Source organism: Argopecten irradians, chromosome 12 (assembly GCF_041381155.1).
Source record: "Argopecten irradians isolate NY chromosome 12, Ai_NY, whole genome shotgun sequence".
Taxonomy (NCBI): Eukaryota; Metazoa; Mollusca; class Bivalvia; order Pectinida; family Pectinidae; genus Argopecten; species Argopecten irradians.
The window spans coordinates 4,544,822-4,566,171 of record NC_091145.1 but is presented as its reverse complement, the minus strand read 5'-3'; the positions used below and the strand labels follow the sequence as shown (position 1 = coordinate 4,566,171).

General features: G+C 34.7%; 1 protein-coding gene across 1 annotated transcript; it reads left to right on the top strand.

The window, feature by feature from the left end:
* Positions 1-931: 931 nt before the first annotated feature.
* Positions 932-7,383, top strand: LOC138336340 (histidine-rich glycoprotein-like). The gene is made up of 6 exons (XM_069285783.1): positions 932-1,058; positions 1,973-2,482; positions 3,151-3,239; positions 4,790-4,968; positions 6,377-6,482; positions 7,013-7,383. The coding sequence occupies exons 1-6, from the start codon at positions 977-979 to the stop codon at positions 7,223-7,225; spliced, it is 1,179 nt and encodes a 392-aa protein (XP_069141884.1). The 5' UTR covers positions 932-976; the 3' UTR covers positions 7,226-7,383.
* Positions 7,384-21,350: the final 13,967 nt, after the last annotated feature.

Here is a 21,350-nt window from a genome sequence, read left to right as displayed (position 1 = left end):
AAATATCGAAAACTACAAGTAGTCTACGCGATTTCAAAAAAGCGAAGACAAATATTTATTTACTTACTGTATCAAATTGGATATTTTTTGTTTTACATAGTCAAAGACTTTGTTAAACTTGGTGCACTGTGACAAGCCAGAATCTAGATTATCTTGAAATATTCACTTTACATCTTTCACTTCTACCATCACATTGGGGAAAAGTGGTCACTGACATCATTATTTCTGTTATAATGACTTTTATGAGTGCTTTATGTTGAATGATTTCTAGACATTTCTGAGGACGAGTTATAAATTTGAATTCCATAGATTATCTTTGAGCGAATTAGTGCTTTATAAATCTTGAGCAGGGTATCCTTACATAAAAGAACGTGTTGAGGGCAGTTTTACAATTCTCTTTGATTAAGTTAATTGCTGTCTTGTTTTTAGGATAGGTATAATTTGTCATATTAATTAATCCAAGCATCTTACGTAAAAATCTGAGACAAATAAACTACGTCGAATTAGGCAAGGTCTTCTAGTTTCACAAGTTCCAGCAGAATGTCTTATATTTTCAAAGTAAGGGTAATTTACAGAAACTGTCAAAATACATTATTTAAGGCTATGTGATGATCGGGTTTGGGAGGTAAATGAAAGCACAGGTACCTGCAACGTAATCACATTTAATAAAATCTTATAAATATAATATTGAATCAATGTTTATATTAAAGACGTGAATATAAAGAATGTGAATGACCCTTTATCTAACAAAGATGCACACTTATGGATGATAACGGACAAAGGACATTACTATCGGCCGATCGTTCGATAACCCTAAAACATGAGACAAAGGACAATGTCACCTGTTATCACCCTTTTTCACGCAGTATCATAAAGGCATACATGACCCTTGCTCTACTAGGTCGAGGAGTGGCCGAGAAATGATATGATATAAAACCGGGTGTTTCATTGTCGGGACGCCCAGTTGACTGCAGACATGAAACTGTTTGGAATTTTAGTTTTTGTGGCATTGGTTCTAGTCGCTCCTAATGATGGCAAGCGACCGAAAAAGAGGAGAAGTAAGTCGTGCGGGGAAATCGGGAAAAAATATTATATCGGTTGTTCTGTAAAGTTGCCTTTATTCTCAGGGATTTCATTTCGCTAAAGACGTTGTCAGGTTAATAGCTTATTACTGTTCGAAATTGACAACGTGGGAGCGATTCCTCTAGCAAATAAGTTTGAAAAAGAAAGTCGCGAACTTTTTTCCGAGCGCAATTGAACAACTATACAGGTAATTTTAAAGCTTTTTATTATCATTTTATTTATTTATTTATTTATTTATTTATTCATAATGTAGTTATGATTGGTTGACTAAAATTAATGATACTTTTAGTTACTGTAAGCTAACTTTTCCGTGTGCGATTAAATTCCCCATGTTTCTCGACCAATGAACACTCGCAGAAAAATAACGATTTCTCGTTTGTATTCAATAACATGTTAAAAAGCCTCTTAAATTTTTAATCAAATCGCTGCAAAAGTAAAAATTTACGCGAGGGGTGAATTTTTCCTAATTAAGCGAACGTCGTTATGTCGCGAACATTTCCAGCGTCCTACTTGCGAAACAAGTTATACAACTTATAAAAATTACTTTAGATGGCCTGGATGAAAACGCGCGAGAGATCTTAGAGTGGAAGGAAACCGGGATACCCGGATAAACCCACTAGATCGTGTAGGTGCCCCCTGACCTTTTGACGACCGTGCCGGAAATAGAACCTCTGCCGACTAGGTGAAAGGCGAGTGGTTTAACCACTACAACACCCGATCACCCTAAGAACATTTTAACGGCAATTTGATTTCGTAATTTACACATTCATTTTTCTACTTTTCCTCTACTTGAAACATTTTCGATTCAGTTTATTTTCAAGACTTTTCATTTGCAAATTAGGGAAATTTAATAGCGAAAATAAGTTGGTTTTCCGCTTTTGTCATTTAGATATACCTATCGTGGAAGAGGTCGAAAAACTCAAGGCAAAAGTTGAAGAGTTAACTACCAAGGTTCAGGAGCTTCAGGAACAAAGCCGTGGCGTCCATATCCATATTGGCGATGGTCATCATGACACGGAACATCATCATTCTCATCATGACAATCATCACCATACTCATGATGATGATAATAATGGCGATGACAGCGGTTCTCAAGAAGACAACAGTGAATCCACAGAAACAAGCGAAGAATCGACGAGTACCAGCGATGAAAGTGACTCTTCGAGTTCCAGCGATGAGAGCGACTCCACCGAAAATAGCGACGATACCCAGAGCGCTAAACACCATGACAACGGGCACCATAGCAACGAGCATAGCCATCATGGACACCATCATGATCATCACCACAACCAACACCACAGACATCATCCTAATGCTGAGAACATTTATGTCAACATGAAACTTCAAGGTGGTTGCCATGACGATAAGCATACAAAGGATCATCATGAGGAAGAGCATGGTACGTTAATGACTTTTAAGAAGGTGTTAAAACATTTTCTGGCTGCAGAAAAAAATCACAGCGAATAGTTTCAATTAGATCTTTATCAAAGATTCCAAGACGTTTGTAGAAAAAAAAAACCCAAACCAAATTCTCGATGTCAGTCACTATTAAAGATTATAGAGCGCCATTCAGCTTTCCATGATTAGCCAGTAATCAAAATGAACAAAATTATAAATGGTGACGGATAATGGTAATCTATATATATAAATAGAATCTAATTACTAATCAATAATAATTTTAGATATGAAAATGTTCCATGATCGAATAAATTATTAATTATAATTTTGGAATTGGAAATGTTCCATGATCGAATTAATTATCAATTATAATTTTGGATCGTTTTCATGTTCCATGAAAACAATGAATTACACAACCATGGCTATGTATGCGTTAGCTCAGATATTTGTACAAAAGTAATTCAAAATACAAAAGCGTCATTACTGCACTATGTAATTGTTAATCTTGTTTATATATACTATAGTCTACCAGTATATCGTTAAAATGAAAATATTGTCGTTATTTATATAAATATTATACTTAAGGTTTGTTTAATTTTTTAAAACTATAGATATAGTTTGTTTATTTTAAACACATTGTTTTATTTATATATTTTTTTCGTTAAACAGAAATTCACGCGCACTGTGAGATAATGCCAAACAAGGAGATCACGGACCTTGCTTACAGAGTCAGAGGGCACGTGAAATTGTCCCAGAAGGTTGGTGGAAATTATTTAAACGTTAAACTGTCGTACCATGGAATCTATGGCATATATAGATGCCATAGCTTCGCAGACAATCTTCTTGATGTGTGCTATACGTATTTTACATTGTAACTCATTTTGGAAATCTCTGCATAAACCGTTTATCAACGACTATTTAATCCACAAGATGGAACAGCCGTTTTGACGGTAATCAGTTTACGTAACCGTGTCAATATTATTTACGTCATAATGATTACGTTTTGGGTGTCAATTATACCCCATATACTTCACTTTGTCTTGGTTAGTTATATAGTCGAAATGACAAGAGAATGCAAATATTTACAGTTACAATATCAATTGCATGGTCGACTGGTGCAGATGACCCGACACATTACCAAGCGATCGCTACCTTTGTGTTTACGGTTAGATACAGACCGTATAAAGGGTTTTATTCTCCGATAACTCTGGCTTCTCTCATCTTTTTTATATATTTGTTATTTTCTCAAATGCTCATAGAAGGTAGAAGGCCATTCAACAAAATGAATTAAAACTTCTACTAAACATACTGTTTCCCATTTAGATATAAGTACAGATAATCCCAGTATTTCTGGAGTGTTATTTGGTTTCGATTTCATTATCGGTTTTTGTTTTGGTTTTTTTTTAATCTGCAATGATTATTTTATTATGTCATTAATTGTGTCGATAAAGGTGAAAACGGTCATTGTTCTGGTTCAGGTTCTTTCCATAACGCTTGTTTATAATTCTCATTGTTTAAAAGTGGGTTCTCACGTTTTATCATTTTGAGTTTAATCCTTGCGATCAGTTTTTTTCTTTTTCTGGATTAACTAATAAGTCCATGCATTATTTAGTAACTGGAAGAAAATGCTATTTAAAGATATTTTTTAGAATAATTTCAAATCCCTATTAAATATAAAATAGTTGATAAATAAATAATCACATTAACAAATTAACTGGGTTATGTCCCCTGGCCGAGACACACCATAACCTATAAAAGTGGTAGTTGCTACTTCTGCTTAGCATTCAGTGTAGAAGAAGTGGGACGACTGGTTTGCTTGTTGCCAGTACAATGTGACTGGGTGATTGTGCTTATTTGGTGTCTCTGACGACGTACTTCAATGGGAAACACTATAATATAGTTCCTCTATCACAGGAAGACACAATACAAATATACCACAGTCTCTGAAAACAAGCATGCATTGTAGACCATCCTCACACGATACCCTGGCTGCCAATAGCACGTTGATTTAATCAAACATTTTAAGATTTGGTATTTACACACAATTTATTTGGTGTTTTATGTTTTCCGTCTTTGCATATAACAGATTTACTTCCCTTGCGGGTCGGTATCCATTGTGACGTCATTATTTTGTGAGCGAAATCCACGTCAAAATCGTGAAGTCACATTCATAACTAAACGCAAGCGCAGCTAACTCTTCAATATGCAAATACGGAATATATCACCAAGGATATTAATGAAATACATATATGTGGGAAGAATAAAACTTTCGGTAATCCCTCTTTACCATGCGATTTTTTGTTTACAGCCCGGTCACGATAACATCAGTCTCGATTATAACCTAAGAAACCTGATACCAAGCCATAGTCATGCCGTGCACATCCACGAGGGCGGGAACATGGAGAGATGCTGTGACTCCCTAGGGGGCCACTACAACCCCCACCGTAAACAGCACGGTCTACCAAGCTCTGGGGAGGCATTTGACAGGTATAATACATCTCTTTTATCTTTTATTTTTTGTATATGTTACTAGTATAATATAATCTGGAGCACCTCTCATTGGCTAGAAATCCGTTGTGACGTCATGGCTTGTCGTCAGTAAATGATGACGTCAGGAATCATGGAAGTTGTTACAAAATGGCGGCCACCGTTGTGTTTTTGCAGCATGTTTTAACGTTGAGACTCACAGATATGTGGGCTTTTGTAGTTATGCATGTTATACAAAGTATCATTACTTTGTGTTCAGATTTTATGTAACTCGAAGCTTTTTTCCCTTGCCAAAAAATATTCAAATATCTAAGACTCGTCTCATAAAATCTCACATGAAAATGAACAATCATTTAAGATCCTATATATATCCAAAACTGCGTATTATTTTAATATCATTTTAACCTTTTCCAATCCATTTAGATCAATGGCAAAACATTTTCATTCCATAATATGGCTGTTTGTTTCGCTGAACACATGCTGATTCAGCGGTTCAACTATTTCTTATAGAGAAAAGAGTCCCAGATATATTTGAAAGTAAGATTAGATTGAATTACAAAAGAATATATACTTGAATAGATGTTTTTGCTATGAACTTATAACAAAAAGACAGAGTAAAATAAATGAACGTCATATTTTTGTGTAGAAATATGACGTTATGCTTATAAAAAAATACGACGTATTAATCGCAATGACAAATAATGCTGTAAAATATAATGGCGAAATAACCTTTGCCGGAACTAGTAGTGATGGTCCTCTGTAATTGAAAGCAAAAAAAAAACAAATGTAATAAATAGAATATTCCTTGTTTCTTGATGAATACCAGTCATATTTCATCAGGTGGAAACTTCACTCGATGAAATATAACTGGTATTCATCAAAAAAGGAATAATTTATTTATTACATTATAAATCCTCTATATATTTATTTCAAATAATTTGTTAGATCATATTTTTACATATTTATGTGATTCACCCATTATCGCTTTTCATAATACTACGTCACCAGTGCGAAGTCGTTTGTATTTATAGTATGAAGTTTGAGACAGATGAATAAAGGGGAATAAGATGAGGTCTGATTTCCGTTTTAATGTAAATTCAAACATCACAGTTTCGTTTTTAAAAGCGGTAAAACTTTGGTTCAACAACACTCACGATATCACAGTTTGCTATAGTCTTCCTCGCACTACTGATGTATCTCAGAATTAACTGATAATAGTTGTGCATTAAACACAAATAAGATGTCATGATAATTTTGTCTTAATTTTAGTGTTTGTTTTATAAATGACCACTAATGAGTGAGAATTAACTACATGAGTCCCTATAACATGGTTTCAAGCCTTATTTAACAATCAAAAGATTCTTTGTGCATTTTAAACCAAATAGTCTACCTTTCTTGTTATTTTCAGCCATGTTGGAGATTTGGGTAATGTCGCTGCTGATGATGAAGGCAACCATATCAGTGAGCAGACAATGCATGCCGATTTACTGGACATGATTGGACGATCCTTTGTAGTAAGTACACGTGACCAACAATAAAACGTTAAACTGTAATTTGAATTATATCGAGGTTTCTTAGTGAGTTTAGAGGGAATTTCGTATCAATAGTGAGTTTAGAGGGAATTTCGTATCAATATTTTTTTTCAAAAGTTCAAAACTGTTACTGTCACCTTCTTCTCTATCTTCAACAGTTGAACGTTAAACTGGCATTTGAATGATATCGAGGTACCTCAGTTAGTTTATAGGGATTTTCATATCAGTTTGGTTTTTTTCCAAAAGTTCAAAATTGTTATTGTCACCTTCTGTCTCTATCTTCAACAGTTGAACGTTAAACTGACATTTGAATTATGTCGAGGTATCTCAGTTAGTTTATAAGGATTTTAATATCAATATTTTTTTTCAAAAGTACAAAAATGTTATCTTTTGTCTTCAACACGATAGGATGACGATCATGTGTTTCCTTTATAAAATATTATATCAATGATGCAGGGACAAACTCAACGCAATTCGATGGAAGAAAATATAAATATAAATGCATTTTTCAGATCCATGAAGGAACAGACACAGGAGAGGGAAACCAAGGAAGAAAGATAGCTTGCTGTGTGATCGGACGAGCTCGTGAGAATCACCATGACGACCATAGTCATCACAGTCACCATGGCGACCACGGACATCATAACCACCATCACCATGACGACCACGAACACGATGGTGACCATGATCATGGTAACCATCACCACCACGATGATCAGTCATGATGGTAACTATGGTAACCATGGAGAAGATGGTCAAGACGTCAGTGTTGTGCCGCAAGGATATATCGAGATGAAGATCATACTATGACTTTTGCATAAGCTTCTTATTTTTATACACTTGTGTTAAAACATTATTTTTTATTAAATTTTATCAATCTTTAGTTAGTTTCTTCCTACAGTGTGATATATGTGTATTTTCTTCCAAGGCAATGGCAATACATGTGCATTTAATGTGAATAATTGTCTTTGTGTGCTTAAAGAGACAATTCACTCAGGCTAATTCTTTTACATAACCAAGAAGCAAAATATGGCATAAATGTATTGTTCTACATTTCTTATGAAACATATAACATGAAATATTGACAAATTCCACGTCATTGTTTAGTTTTTTAATTGATACCGTTGCAATTACAAATCGTTGATCAATACGATTAAGCAGGTACAATATGTACGCTGTACTCATACCCGAGCCAAAGTCACGCACGTTATACAAATGAACTACATAACCACAGAGGAGGTGATAAAATGATTTTTAGACAAGACAATTCACCTAATAAGGTAAACACACTACTTTCAGAGCGATTTGAGCAGTTCTAGACAAAAGTTACTTTACGAGCAAGGGACAGGGTTCGGCATACAAGATGTTCGACCACAATGTGTAATGGCGGACAGCGAGCGAGTTTGAACATTTCACACGCATTTCACCACTATGGGCTTTTCTGGCATATCACAGTAAAACGGACTGATCTAATATCCATAAGAACTGGGTTTTTTCGATATATGTGCAAATTTAAATGTTCTGAATTGTCCCTTTAAATACAACATAATTAACCGGCGAAACAAGGCGATTCTAATTAATATTGCTCAAATCCTTACCCCTATTAAAAAATTCCATACACTTCACCTTAGGATAGGGGTGGGGATGGCATAAATCAAACATGGGTTTGCCAACTATATATACCCCAATTCTTGTGTTAGTTTTAGTTTTATTTCGTTCAAATTTTATTTATCCCGTTGTAAGTGCAAATTGATATTTCTGTTTATTGTCTTCGTGATGGCTGTAAGGTTTAAGGTCGAGGAAAATAAAATAATGGAGTTTAAAAGATCTTAAAACTGAATGCTCATGAAAGTTACGCAAATTAAGCATATCCAGATTTTTTTACTTTAAACATAAAAATTGACAATTTTTAAGTGTTCAAAGACAGAAAAACCACGTGTGAAGTCAAAATCGTGATATTAAATCTCCATAAAAAGTCGTTTGACTTCAAAACACTGTATCAAGTTGCTTTGAAAATTAGACAATAGTGAAATATTAATTTCAGTTTGGGCGACTACGGTGATAGTTCGTGATATTGAAAAAGTACATTTCTGTCCACAATCTGTTTACTTTGTAACTACCGTATGAGTGTTTATCTAGACCGATCGATAAGAAAAGGTCAAGGTCGGATTCTACTTCTAGTCACCTCGGCGGTGATTGGTCCAGTTGTAGCACTTTTATTCTGAGACATATTTATGATGTTACCAGTCTAGTATCCTTTATACTTTAGTGGTACTCATCACTGTCGTCATATCAACCACTGGATCGTCCTTGATATTCCAGGGGTTACTATCAATGTCGTTATATCTGTCTCTGGACCATCCTCGATATGGCAGAGGTTACTAGTCTATCATTGTTGTCATACTTACCCCTGAACACATCCTTGATGCTCCAGAGGTTACTATCACTGTCATTATATCTGCCCCTTGACAATATAATTTCTGACCTACAATGACTTATTTTGACATTTATAAAAGGAGAGATACCAAACTCCAAAACTAATACCATGTATGATTAAGCCTAAAATTTTGCGATGACATAGTCCTTATGTGGATATCACGAAAGAGATAGTGACACCTAGAGCTTTGGGAGTTACCTCCCTTTAATCATATAATGACCAGTACGATTCCCAATTTCAAACACATATTTACAAGGATATGACCGGTTTAAAGTTAATTTTTTGGAAGACAGGTTTAATTTTGGTTTTAAATTACAATACCAAGGACCAAGACAATATCGTGAGTCATCTAATTTAAAATCAGCTAACAACATAATGACGTCACTGATTGCCAAACATATTACTGTAAACCATTTTTTTTTTCGCGTGCGATTTATTTTCGCGATCCCAGTAAATTCGCGAAAATTTATCTTCGCACACCTGCGTTTAATAAAAAGCAGTTATCACTCATTTGTGAAATGCGCGAATATTAATCTTCGCGAACCTTTTTTTAAATTGAAATCGCGAAATTTAAAAGCCGCGAAAGAAAATTGGTTTAAAGTACCTAGTTTATATACTACATATTTCACTACAGTCAATAAAATCACTTTTATTTTTAAATAATTTTCTAAACGTTAGGTTTTTGTATTGTTTGACATCCTAAAGATTTCTAAATTCAATAATGGTTCATTTAAAGTTTATAATTTGTCTGTCTAAATTGTTACTCTGGTGCAGTTAAACAACTGTTACGGTAACTTGATAAATCCTTAGTATGCATCATAGTCAATTTGATGTTTTGCAGGTAATGCACAATTTCTTGTGGTGCTCATAAATCTCTGCAAAATATCCAAACAAAAGTGTTAAAGGAAAAAGAGTGTAGCTTGTTCAAATCAGTAATCATGTCATTATGCCCAAAGTATTCATTGCAAATAGTACTACCATTTGCTTATCCATTCACTAATGTAGATAATTTTCTCTTACTACCATATGCAAATGTCGACTGTAAATTATTCCAAGTCACACAAAATCACATTTAAAGATGCTCCACCGCTGGCAAATGGTATTTTTTCACTATCAAAAACAGGAACAGACAATTTAGTATTTTTCTTCCGTTACAAAAGTTCTTACTTTACACCATTACCACGATTGAAAAGTTCGAGCTTCTAATTTCACATAAAGTTAAAAATATGAAAGATAATTAATTCCATCCCGAAAAAATTTCGTGGCAGTATATTCTGTATGAAATGAAATACTGATTGCGCATGCACCAAAGGCGAAATAAATTATTTCATTTTATTTTTTGTGTTAATTAGGCATATATATAGACGATTAAACACCAATTATTGTTCAAACGATGAATATCATATATGCTCTGTCGGCGGTGGAGCATCTTTAAAAGGGAGTCATTTCAAATATGATCATGAAAAGGTAGATACAATCTTGAGGGCAATGGTTTTATTTTTCTGAAGTCCATCCAACCTAAGGCCGACACAATAAAATTGTGTAATCCTTTTATATTTGACCATAGGTTTTAATAAAGTGTTCTTCTCAACACAGATGGGGAATGGGACGACTGGTTCGCCCGTTGTCAATTTAATGTGACCGGGTGGGGTGTGTTGCTTGGTGTCTTCGGCGGCAAGCTTCAGTGATATACATGTAGCACTATAAAAAGGGCAATAGTTCCACTATACAAGAAGACACAACATGAATATACTGCAGTCTCCCAAAACACGCACCTCGCACAACATATATGCAACACACCACATACATTGGAGGCCGTCCTTACATGACCATAGCTGTAAATAGGACGTTAATTAATCAAACAAACAAACAAATTCTCAACACAGAAACACTAATCTTATGTTTACAATGAATATCACCGTTATCTACCTTTAGACGATAAACTGAAGTCGATACCAGACATTGTGACGGCTTAACCTGGGCGGTAAGTAACATTCGAGTTACTCTTTTGTACTAAAGTACAATGTCAATAAATATGTGAGGAAAAACACTAAGCATTTCCCCCTTGGCTTCACCACATTGACGTCACACAACCTGTTCGACAGGAAAACACATGCACAGAAAAACATTTATGTACGTGGATATATGTAAGAAACCAGAAGCAAAACGTGCTTTTGGTGCAGAGCAGATGAACTGCATTGTATCCGGATCATTTATCTGTATTATATTTTTTAGAATCTCTTTTCAAAGATGAGGGTCTTTCTTCAAGGATATTATGCTATGTTTTGCATCCTTTGGGTAGGTTTAATGTTCATTTTATACCGAATTTTGCATTTTTATCAATATTCTCTCATAAAGTTGTAAACTTTGGGTAACATATTCCACATTTTTGTTGATATCGAATTAGTTCAATATAACACCAAGTGGAAAAAAACAGCCAATTACACTTTACCAGCATTTTATCATTCAAACAAAAAATAAAGTACGTCACATATTTCTTTCTTTTTTTATTTATTTATATATGCATCATTGAAATCACAGGGTACCAAAATGTCAAGAAGTATAATACAAACATGCAAACGATTTATTATATAGCAGAAATGAAGTTCAAATAGACCTTATCCAACCGCTGCCACCAAATGTTACGTGCCACGGCTAGGGTATGACACCAGGCTGTCCCCGATTGAACTAAGATGCATTGACATAACACTGGACAAGAGAAATGCCTATAGCATAGGCCGTATTACGAGATAGGTAATATCGTGTATCGATTGAAGTACTACCCCGTGACTTTCAACACGTAGACGTTTAACAGTAAATTAGACTAAACAATAATTGTGACAAATCTCACGACATGATGTAATGGATTCACGAAAGTGGTTTTTTTTTTTTAATTTCGCAAAAAAAATATTTTTGTCAAATATTTCCAAATTTTGGCAATCTGATTAAAATCAGCTGTTTGATACCCCGCTTACTTCGAGTATGAAACAGCAGATTTTAATCAGATTGATAATTTTGTCGGTAATGTGTCTATAAACAAGAATATAAGTACAATATTAAAATTAAAATAGTTATCGACTTTCTTTGTTTTTCTTTTCTTTTTATTACAAAATGAGAAAAATAAGATCATGGACAAAAATTATAATTTTGACAGTTATCATTTTTTTATTAATGGACTTTTCACTTTGGATAACTCATTAAAGTGAAAATCATAATCCAATATTCATTCAAAACACCCCACCATGATATAAAAATGAGGTTTCTCTTGAATAAATTTTGGTATAAGATTTAAAAGGGTTTTGTCGGTATCTCATGATGTCATTATAAATAGGATAAAATATTTCTACATAATTAATTCCTGTAGGTAGATGCTGATCCTCTTTACGCCAAACTATCTCTTAACTAAGACAGAACAATCATTTAGATAAGCAAAACGCTTTCTAAACAAGCAATATAAACAACAGAAAATGGACAGAGTATTCTTATCGAAGATAAATAATGAAACAGACTACCGAGGTAGGATTTTAGCTTGAGTCTAGTCGAGATTTGTGATGTCTTTATCTAGGTACCAACCGCAGCTTTGAGATCGTGTTCGTTTGAGCCTCGTAAATAAGAAATTAAAAGTTTTCTCAAATGGAATCAAGTTTTAGGTCAGTAACCTTCATGAATTCTTTGAATATTCGCAAATCACTATGGGAATAACTCATTTTGGTCGTTACCATAGCTTCCTGTGATGTCAAAAGGTTTCTAAAGTAGTGTCTCGAAACTTGACTTTCTAAATTAATTTGAATTGGGACAAGGTGGCGGCCGAGTAGCAATTTGTCTGAAAATCGACCACTAGCCCTTTACGTATATGCCGCTACCATATGGTGAATTGGTTCATCTCAAGGTCACGTTGGCTTAATGGTTAAGGTGCTCGCAGTTCTGGCAATATCCCTTCATCTCTTAACCGTGTTGGCTAAATGGTTGCGGTGTTCGATGTTCAAGTTGGCTGAAATATTAAGGTGTTCGACGTTTTAGCAATACCACTCCACTTCCGGATCAAGTTGACTGAAGGATAAGGAATTCGAAGTTCTAGCAATATCTCTATACCTCTTAATCGTGTTGGCTGAATGGTTGAGGTGGTCGAAGTTATAGCAATATATCTCTAACTCTAGATCGTGCTGGCTGCATAGGTAGAAGCGTTCGAAGTTCTAGTAAAATTCCTCTACCTCTGAGTAGTGTTGGTTAAATGGTTGAAGTATTCGACGTTCTAGTGGTTGTGGTGTTCGAAGTTCTAATATGATGCTCGACATTTCAAATACTTGAAGGTCCGGAAAAATGACCACTTCTGAAGTGAATCATCTAGAGTGCCTACCTTCTATCCACTTGAAATTGACCTATAACATGCATTTCTTGATATGTATATTTACATTCGCGATGATCCGCTACATATGTTTATACATGTAGAGTGGACGAGAATAAATACTGGTCAAGCGCCAACTGACCCCAACCGAACTTGAAGTACATGTACTACAACTGGTGATGGGGACCATGTGTTGACCACAGATAGACCCACTGACCTAATGCTTATTTCTCCTTTTCTTTAAATATTCCCATTTACAGCTTTATAATGGTCTGGGGTTTCACTGTAGTTTGTACAGAACTTGCACGAGGACATTTAAGATGCTCCATCGCTGACAAACGGTATTTTTCTCTATCAAAAACAGGAGCAGATGATTTAGTTGGGTTTTTTTCAGTTAAAAAATACTTACTTTACACCATTACCATCATAGAAAAGTTTGAGCTTCAAATTCTGCTTCAAATTAAAAATTTTAAAAGTAATGAATTGCGTCCCGAAAAAATTCCATTGCACTATATTATATATGGATTAAGTTCTGATTGCTCTTGCACCAAATTCAAAATAAATTATTTTATATCATTTTTGTGTTAATTAGACTTACGCACGATTAAGCACCAATTGTTGTTCAAATAATTAGTAGTGTTAATCCTCTGTTGGCGGCAGAGTATCTTTAATTGTTTGGCACCATGTCAACAGATTAACCTGTTACTGTACAAAATTAATTAAGACACAAATTTTCTGTCTTTGATAATGCTTGTCTGCCACTGTATACCCTCGCTACATTATTTTTTGTATCTTCTTTGTTTTTATTTTTTATTTTTTTATCTTTCTTTTTTTTTCTTTTTTTTTCTTTTTTTCTTTTTTTTTGTAATTGTCGTTATTTTTTTAAATTGTCGTTATGTAGTTGACATTTGTCCTGAACAGTTATGATAATTATAAAACACCTTTGACTACTCAACCAATCAACGTGGATATAAACACCACGGCCCAGTTGTTCAAAGAGATGATAAAGCTAGTCACGTATACCGATAATTATCAAAATCACAGGTTCGCGACAATTTTCCTAACGAGCTTTAATAGATTATTGTGAACAAACTTCGCATAAATAATAGATTATGAAGAACACTGTATATTAGATTGTTCACTTACTTGCCCATTTTAGAGAAGATAAAATCATGTTTTGAAACAAATGTGAAATGTAAGTTTCACTCATCAGGTGATTCAGCTAATCGCCTTTTGAACAAACGGGCCCAAGTTACAACAGAATTTTTATAACCAGACAAGAAAAATCAACAAGAGGAAACATGGAATAATTACAGTTGTTAAAAGGTTAGCTATAGTACTGCATATTGTAATAATATATTGAACTCATGTTGTAAATAACGTAAGATTTCTTTAAAAAGAAAATATACTGCTTGTAAAAATCAGGAGAATATAATACATAGATAAGGATGGTTTAGATTAGAAATCCTTTCTTACTTTTGGTGGAACCTTCTATGTGTTTTTTATGAAGCATTTTTAAATTAGTTTCATAAGATAGTACAGTTGTGTATTTCTGACGTCCACAGCCTTAAACCGTTCTGCGAAAAGAGAGGAGAATAGAAAACTTTGATGGACACATTAAAAGGGAAGAAAGTATTGTGGAAAGAAGAATTAGTCAGTAGACATAATGCAGTGTTCAGGTGAAAATTGTGTACATTTAATCACCTTTTTGAGGTCATGCGATGGCAGAAACTCGGGTTTAACAGAAAGGAAAAATATAAGGCATAGTGACATAATATCTTTTCTCCAAATAAGTTCAGTTCCTAGCTTACGGTAACGTTTGGGGATAAAACTCCATATTTCTCACTTGTTATACATCCTATCCACCGTTAGCCTGCTAAATGAAGGGCTATTTTTGTCTATGAAATACGCAAAAATATAATGATTAGGTTTGTTTTGAAGCCTGGCGTACTGAGGTTTGTCATCATGCCATGTAAAAGACATTTCTGAAGATTAGTGTTTCTGTCATTAGGGAAGTAAATTGGCTAATCCTGCTAATCCTAAGTTATCTTTCACGATGGGATTAAACACAATGAGTGATTCTGAAATATAGATCTGATGACCATAAAACCAGATTTAGTGACTTATACAAAAAACGATCCAATAATATGACATTTAGAACGCTGAAAAATAAGAAAGAATTCTCATTTTGAAACTACAAAAATGCTACTTTGACATTTTCTCCTTCACATATCTAGGTCTATGAAGCATTAGAAAATAGATTCGTCAAACTGTGTTAGAATCACCAGCGTCTACATAAGCCGGAAATGACTTTAGTCGTAGATTTGTGAGGTTTCCTGAAACTGGACATAATCAAGCCATCACTGGTCAAATTGTTGTCCTTCAAGTTCACCGCGTGACCAGTAGACCTCTATGAAGGTCATTTCGGTGTGTAATGATATGGAAGATAATTGCTATACAAAAAATCTAAATGGATCATTTATAATTATCCGTTGCCGTGTTGTTCAAGTGTCTTGTAGACCAGAATGATACACTTAAATGTCACCTGAACGCTTGTACAAAAATGCTACTTTGACATTTTCTCCTTCACATATCTAGGTCTATGAAGCAGTAGAAAATAGATTCGTCAACCTGTGTTAGAATCACCAGCGTCTACATTAGCCGGAAATGACATTAGTCGTATATTTGTGAGGTTTCCTGAAACTGGACAATCAAGCCATCACTGGTCAAATTGTTGTCCTTCAAGTTCACCGCGTGACCAGTAGACCTCTATGAAGGTCATTTCGGTGTGTAATGATATGGAAGATAATTGCTATACAAAAAATCTAAATGGATCATTTATAATTATCCGTTGCCGTGTTGTTCAAGTGTCTTGTAGACCAGAATGATACACTTAAAGGTCATCTGAACGCTTGATTTATTTGTAAATTGTTTTATCATAAAATCATTTGCTGTGTAACAGGTAATTTGAATTGATGTTAATGATGGGGTTTTTTCTTACTTCAAAAAATGTTTTGTTTTCTTTTGGTTAGTTTTCAATTCTGAGCGCAATTTTAGATTATAACCTAGATTAGATTGAACATTTACTACAAAGTGGTTGAGAGAGCGTCAAAGCAGCATGATGGCTATTTTGAGATTAAATGTCTCATCAAATTCTAATGATTGTGTAAAAGATGTTATATTGGTTGCGAAGGCATATAATCCACATCTCTTATCTTTCCGACACGATTGTTCCATTAACAATTTGATATTAACGTAACTCCTCGGTCCTTTATGATATTCTACAGAGTCCAAACTCACATTATTAAATTCAATATCTCTGATATGATCATGTTCAGCACGTCATCAACTCGGATTATATTTGTACCACGTGATAAAACATCGTATTAATTAATTAATTATCATCAGTTTTCGTCACATCTAACCAAGAGCCTACAAGTGAGATATCGATCATAATTTATCACCAGCCTGATATGACACCTAAAGCCTTAGACTCTCTCTGAAATACACAGACATCAATATCATCAAGTTCTGCAATGAACATAGGGCAAATAGGCGCAAGTCCATCAACCTTAATACTACAAGGGGAAATCTAATCGAGATGTATGTTTCAGTCACATGAAATATAAGCTGTGTTAGTTCGACAAAGAACAAATGGCCTCACTTTGAGGTTGAAAGGCTTTGGATGAATTAGTTTCAGCATCGTGTTTCTAACGCTGTATCGAAGTTGACCTCGAGCACTGGAATTTGCTGTTCTGGCTTCCTCGCTTATCGATCCTAGTAATTAATTAATTCCGACAGCGCGTGCAGTGACGTAAGGAGCGCGATGGCGGCCACCAGTGCATTAGCCTTTCTGATCTCTACGCGATAAGGCGATGTTTGAGCCATATAGATCTATAAAAGTCATCTTTAATCCTATAATACAGATGATTATGAATACAGTGTAGTTTGTCACGCAAACACAAATCTGTCAATAAGGATGGGCGTAGTGGTATACGTGGTTGTTGAATGGACGGCGGCGGTTTTTTGAGTCAGTAAGAACAAATGTGTATTTTGTAATTGATCATCAGCTTGACAAGGTCAATCTTCTGGTGGTTAACCACAATTTGCATATGTAAGCAAAACTAAAAATAGCACTTGTATTTCTAAGAACATCTAGCACGAAATCAACATTAAATGATATTTATAAACATTTTTTTCGGTTTTGGAAATTATGATTTTTGTAACGATATTCGTAATGTAACCAGGGATTTTTTTGTATGTCATTTCAATGACTAGATAATGTGTACCCTGTCACCTCCATCAGACAAATGATCACAAGGATGTGACAGTTCTTTCACAAGGATAAAACGTGTTCGAGCTGTCTTCAATGAAAGTCAAAGATCAACAATATTTGAGTTATTTTCAATAACTAACAATGCGTGAAGAAGCCAATCAAAATAACATTTACATTGCGGATATGTCATACTCTAGTAAAGTTATTGAAATCGATTTAGATTATCTATTGAATTCAAATAAATACTTAACGTAACAAAGAGAACAAAATAACGACAATGGACCAAAATAAGAATGACTTCCTTTTCTGAACAAAATATATATAAAAAACTTAATAGCCTTACACTTTTAAAAAATTTCTTGGGTTAGGTATTCTCAAAAAGCATGGGATGGCTGGTTTGTCCGTTGTCAATATGTTGTGACCCGGCGTGGTGTGTTTGTTCTGTACATCTAGCAGTAGGCTTCAGAGAGATAACACTTGAAAAAGGGCAAACGCTCCATTACTGCAGTCTCCCACACCACACACGCACTTCTCACTCTCAACACACCGCATGCAATGGAGGCCGTTCTTAAAATTATCATGGCTCTTAATAGGATGTTAACCTAATATATCAACCAATCAAATAGTGATATTGAGTCAGTAGCTTATTGAGGTGAATGTTGCCATGGTTACGACCATGGCGCAAGTTAAATACAGCAATGTCATAATAAAGGTCAAAGAGAGAATTCAAACCAGGATATGACATAGAGATTTGTACAATCTCAAATAATAATTAACATCTGTCAATGAGACCCAACGTTCATTCGCAACTTTATATGAAAATAATCCAAGGAGAAGAAGAAAGCAATATATTCATATTACGTAATACGTACATGATTATTTGTGCTGAACAACGGAAAATGTACTTTCTAAAATGTGAGATGAGTCCCTAGAAGTGTAAGATGGTTACGACTAAAGTCCGACTAATACCAGTCGATATTGACTGTGGTTGGCAGACAGTGTAATAGTTGATTATCGGCTTACTTTGTTTTGCAGACAAACACACATCAGAATTGGTAAGTACATGTGTTCGAGGTACACTCTTATGTGATACAAAGTCATTTTAAAATGTCAAAACTGGCATTCATGTCCAATCTCGACTTGATGTTTCCTGCTATAGATAGCATACGTCTCGGCATATCACTGATGTTTATTATAAGACACATGTCTCCGGAATATGTCAAACATATTTTTCATAAGGCGTATATGTCTCTACAAATGCATTGATATTATTTTATGACTTATTTGTCACAGCATATGTCACTGATTTTGATTATAAGACTTATGTGTCTCAGCATGTGTTGCTGATGTTTTGTTATATGATCTATGTGTCTCCGCATATGTCATATTTATTATATATGTGTCTCGACATATGTCACTGATGTTCATTAAATTCATATTCGAATATTTGCATATATAACTGGTTTTCCAACGCTAATCATCGCTGTACGTTTTGTTTTAGCCATTCAATGTCGGTCCACGAAATGTTAACGCATGCGCAGTCGTCTACAATCACGACCGACTTCTGCATGTTTACATTTTCGGGGAATTTATTTACCGTCTGCGGAGAAAACCAAAACTAATCGCCAGACGAGAGATAAATCTCGTTGTTATTGATTAAGGAAGAGCAGGTTTTTTCCACGATGGTGTTTTTTTTTTCTTCGTCCAAGTTGAATTTGCCATTGTTATCGGCTTGTTCTGGCTAGCTACATTTATTGTAGTCAAGAAACCCGCCACCGCAGTTAATGTTTAATCAAATGGCTGCACGTCCACGTGTTTAAGTGTTCCTAGCCAGGCTCCAGAGTCCAACGCTACATACATCATTTCTTTGATACTACAGAAAGTTCACCTTCATTCCGACCATGTGTAAACAAATTTAGAAGGAATGTCAGGATCAAACTCACAGAAGATGCTGAAATGACAGAGAAAGTATTCCATCATTCTTGTGGGATCAAAGAGGTCTTGTATCGGCTCTGACAGATACCAAAACTCAGCACTTGATTTGGCCGTCCTTGACCACTCCATATCGCTAACTGGTCATTGCATTCTGGCACGGTGGTAGTACATTATCAATCAAATCAGACTTTTTTATGGCTACGTGTATTTTCAATGAACATGCATGGAATGCTTTTGAGATATTGCAAAACTTTGGTGTGGTTTTGTTTTGTTTATTAGGTGTAACGTCCGATCAACAGGTAATGTCATTTAACTGTCTCCTCATTAGTTGTACAGTCGAACCTGTCTTAAGCGACCACTCAAGGGAAATTGAAAAGTGGTCTCTTAATAGAGAGTGGTCTCTTAATAGAGTAGCTAAAATTAAGGAGGATATAGTTAGTTTGATGATTTAAAATATGAGTTGTCATTCACTTTTCATGAATAAAGCATAATTAGTGTATTGGTAAAATATCTTAAATTTTCAAATTATTTTTTTGATAATGAAATATTGTAAAATAAAATAAATATAAATAAAAAATAAACATATTAACAAAATCTATAAAAAAAATCATTTCAGTAATTTATTAAATATACTTTGGGGAGGCTGCGGTATTTTCGGAAATTCAAATATCAACGACTAATATAATATTTTGCATCGGGGAAAAACTTATTTGATATTCTAGTTTTAACTAAAATGATCAACTTAAAGCAGAAGACATGATTACCAAGTATTTAGTTTAGATTCGGCGTTTCACTACATCTATCGTGTAACTTGTGCAACGTATAGATCAATGCTATCTCGAGAATTGCTTATTTACAGTGATGTCCGCTAAGCAGCTGTTAATACAACACCTGACCATGATTTTTGGTCTCATGGAGGTTGCTTAATTAGAATTAGCCGTAGGTCGGTAGATTTACTCTGTTACTCCGGCAAGCTTTCATCTGTCCTCCTCTGATGACTCGTTCTTTAATTACACTAGCAGTGAAAAGGTTAGAAAAACAAAGTAAGTTTTCGGTATAATTTTCACATCAAAAGAAATGTTTGAGTGGCAGAATCTTACTTCGATGTGCATTATATATCTAAATGTTTTTAGTCAACGCTGTGACTTATTAGTCAGGAGCAAATATGAAGAATGCTCCATTCTGAAACATCCCAGTAATGTTAGTTTCCGGAAGGAATATAGCTCGTGGCGCATGTTAGAGGTCAAAAATGATGAGTACAGCAGGATGCTTTGTATACACAGGTCTGATCAACGCTTGACAGTCTGCCAGGGCAAGCATGAAAGTAAAGCGTTGTTCTGACTCAGATATCATCAAAATCGTAAATGTAAACAGATATCATTCTTTACAACAAGGCTCCAACAGGAAAAAACCACCAAGATTGCTGATGAGTTAGTTTGTCAGCCCCCACAAATCTACTTACCAAGAGTTGGGGGAGGAATACGAGGGTCAATGTTATGTTTTTAATCCTTGCATGTTGAACAGGAAATAAGCGTTTAATTTTGTTTTAGTTTTTGCCTGTGAATAACCGCATCATTCATAAAACTGGTATGTTTTTTTATTACCGAATTCTGATTGAAATATTGCTTACAATATCTGTTTGATATTGCTAGACTTAAGAGAGACGATCTCAGACGTTGGAAAGACTCGCTGGCTTTTGTCAGCGCAGCGTTTTCTGCAGTGCCAACCATAGCAATCAAAACTCGACAAATCTAATATAAATGTATTTTCAGATATTGAATATCGTGAACGTCACATACAAAATGAATTTATAATAAAGCCGTTCAAATATAATCACAAACAATGAGAGAAAGTAAA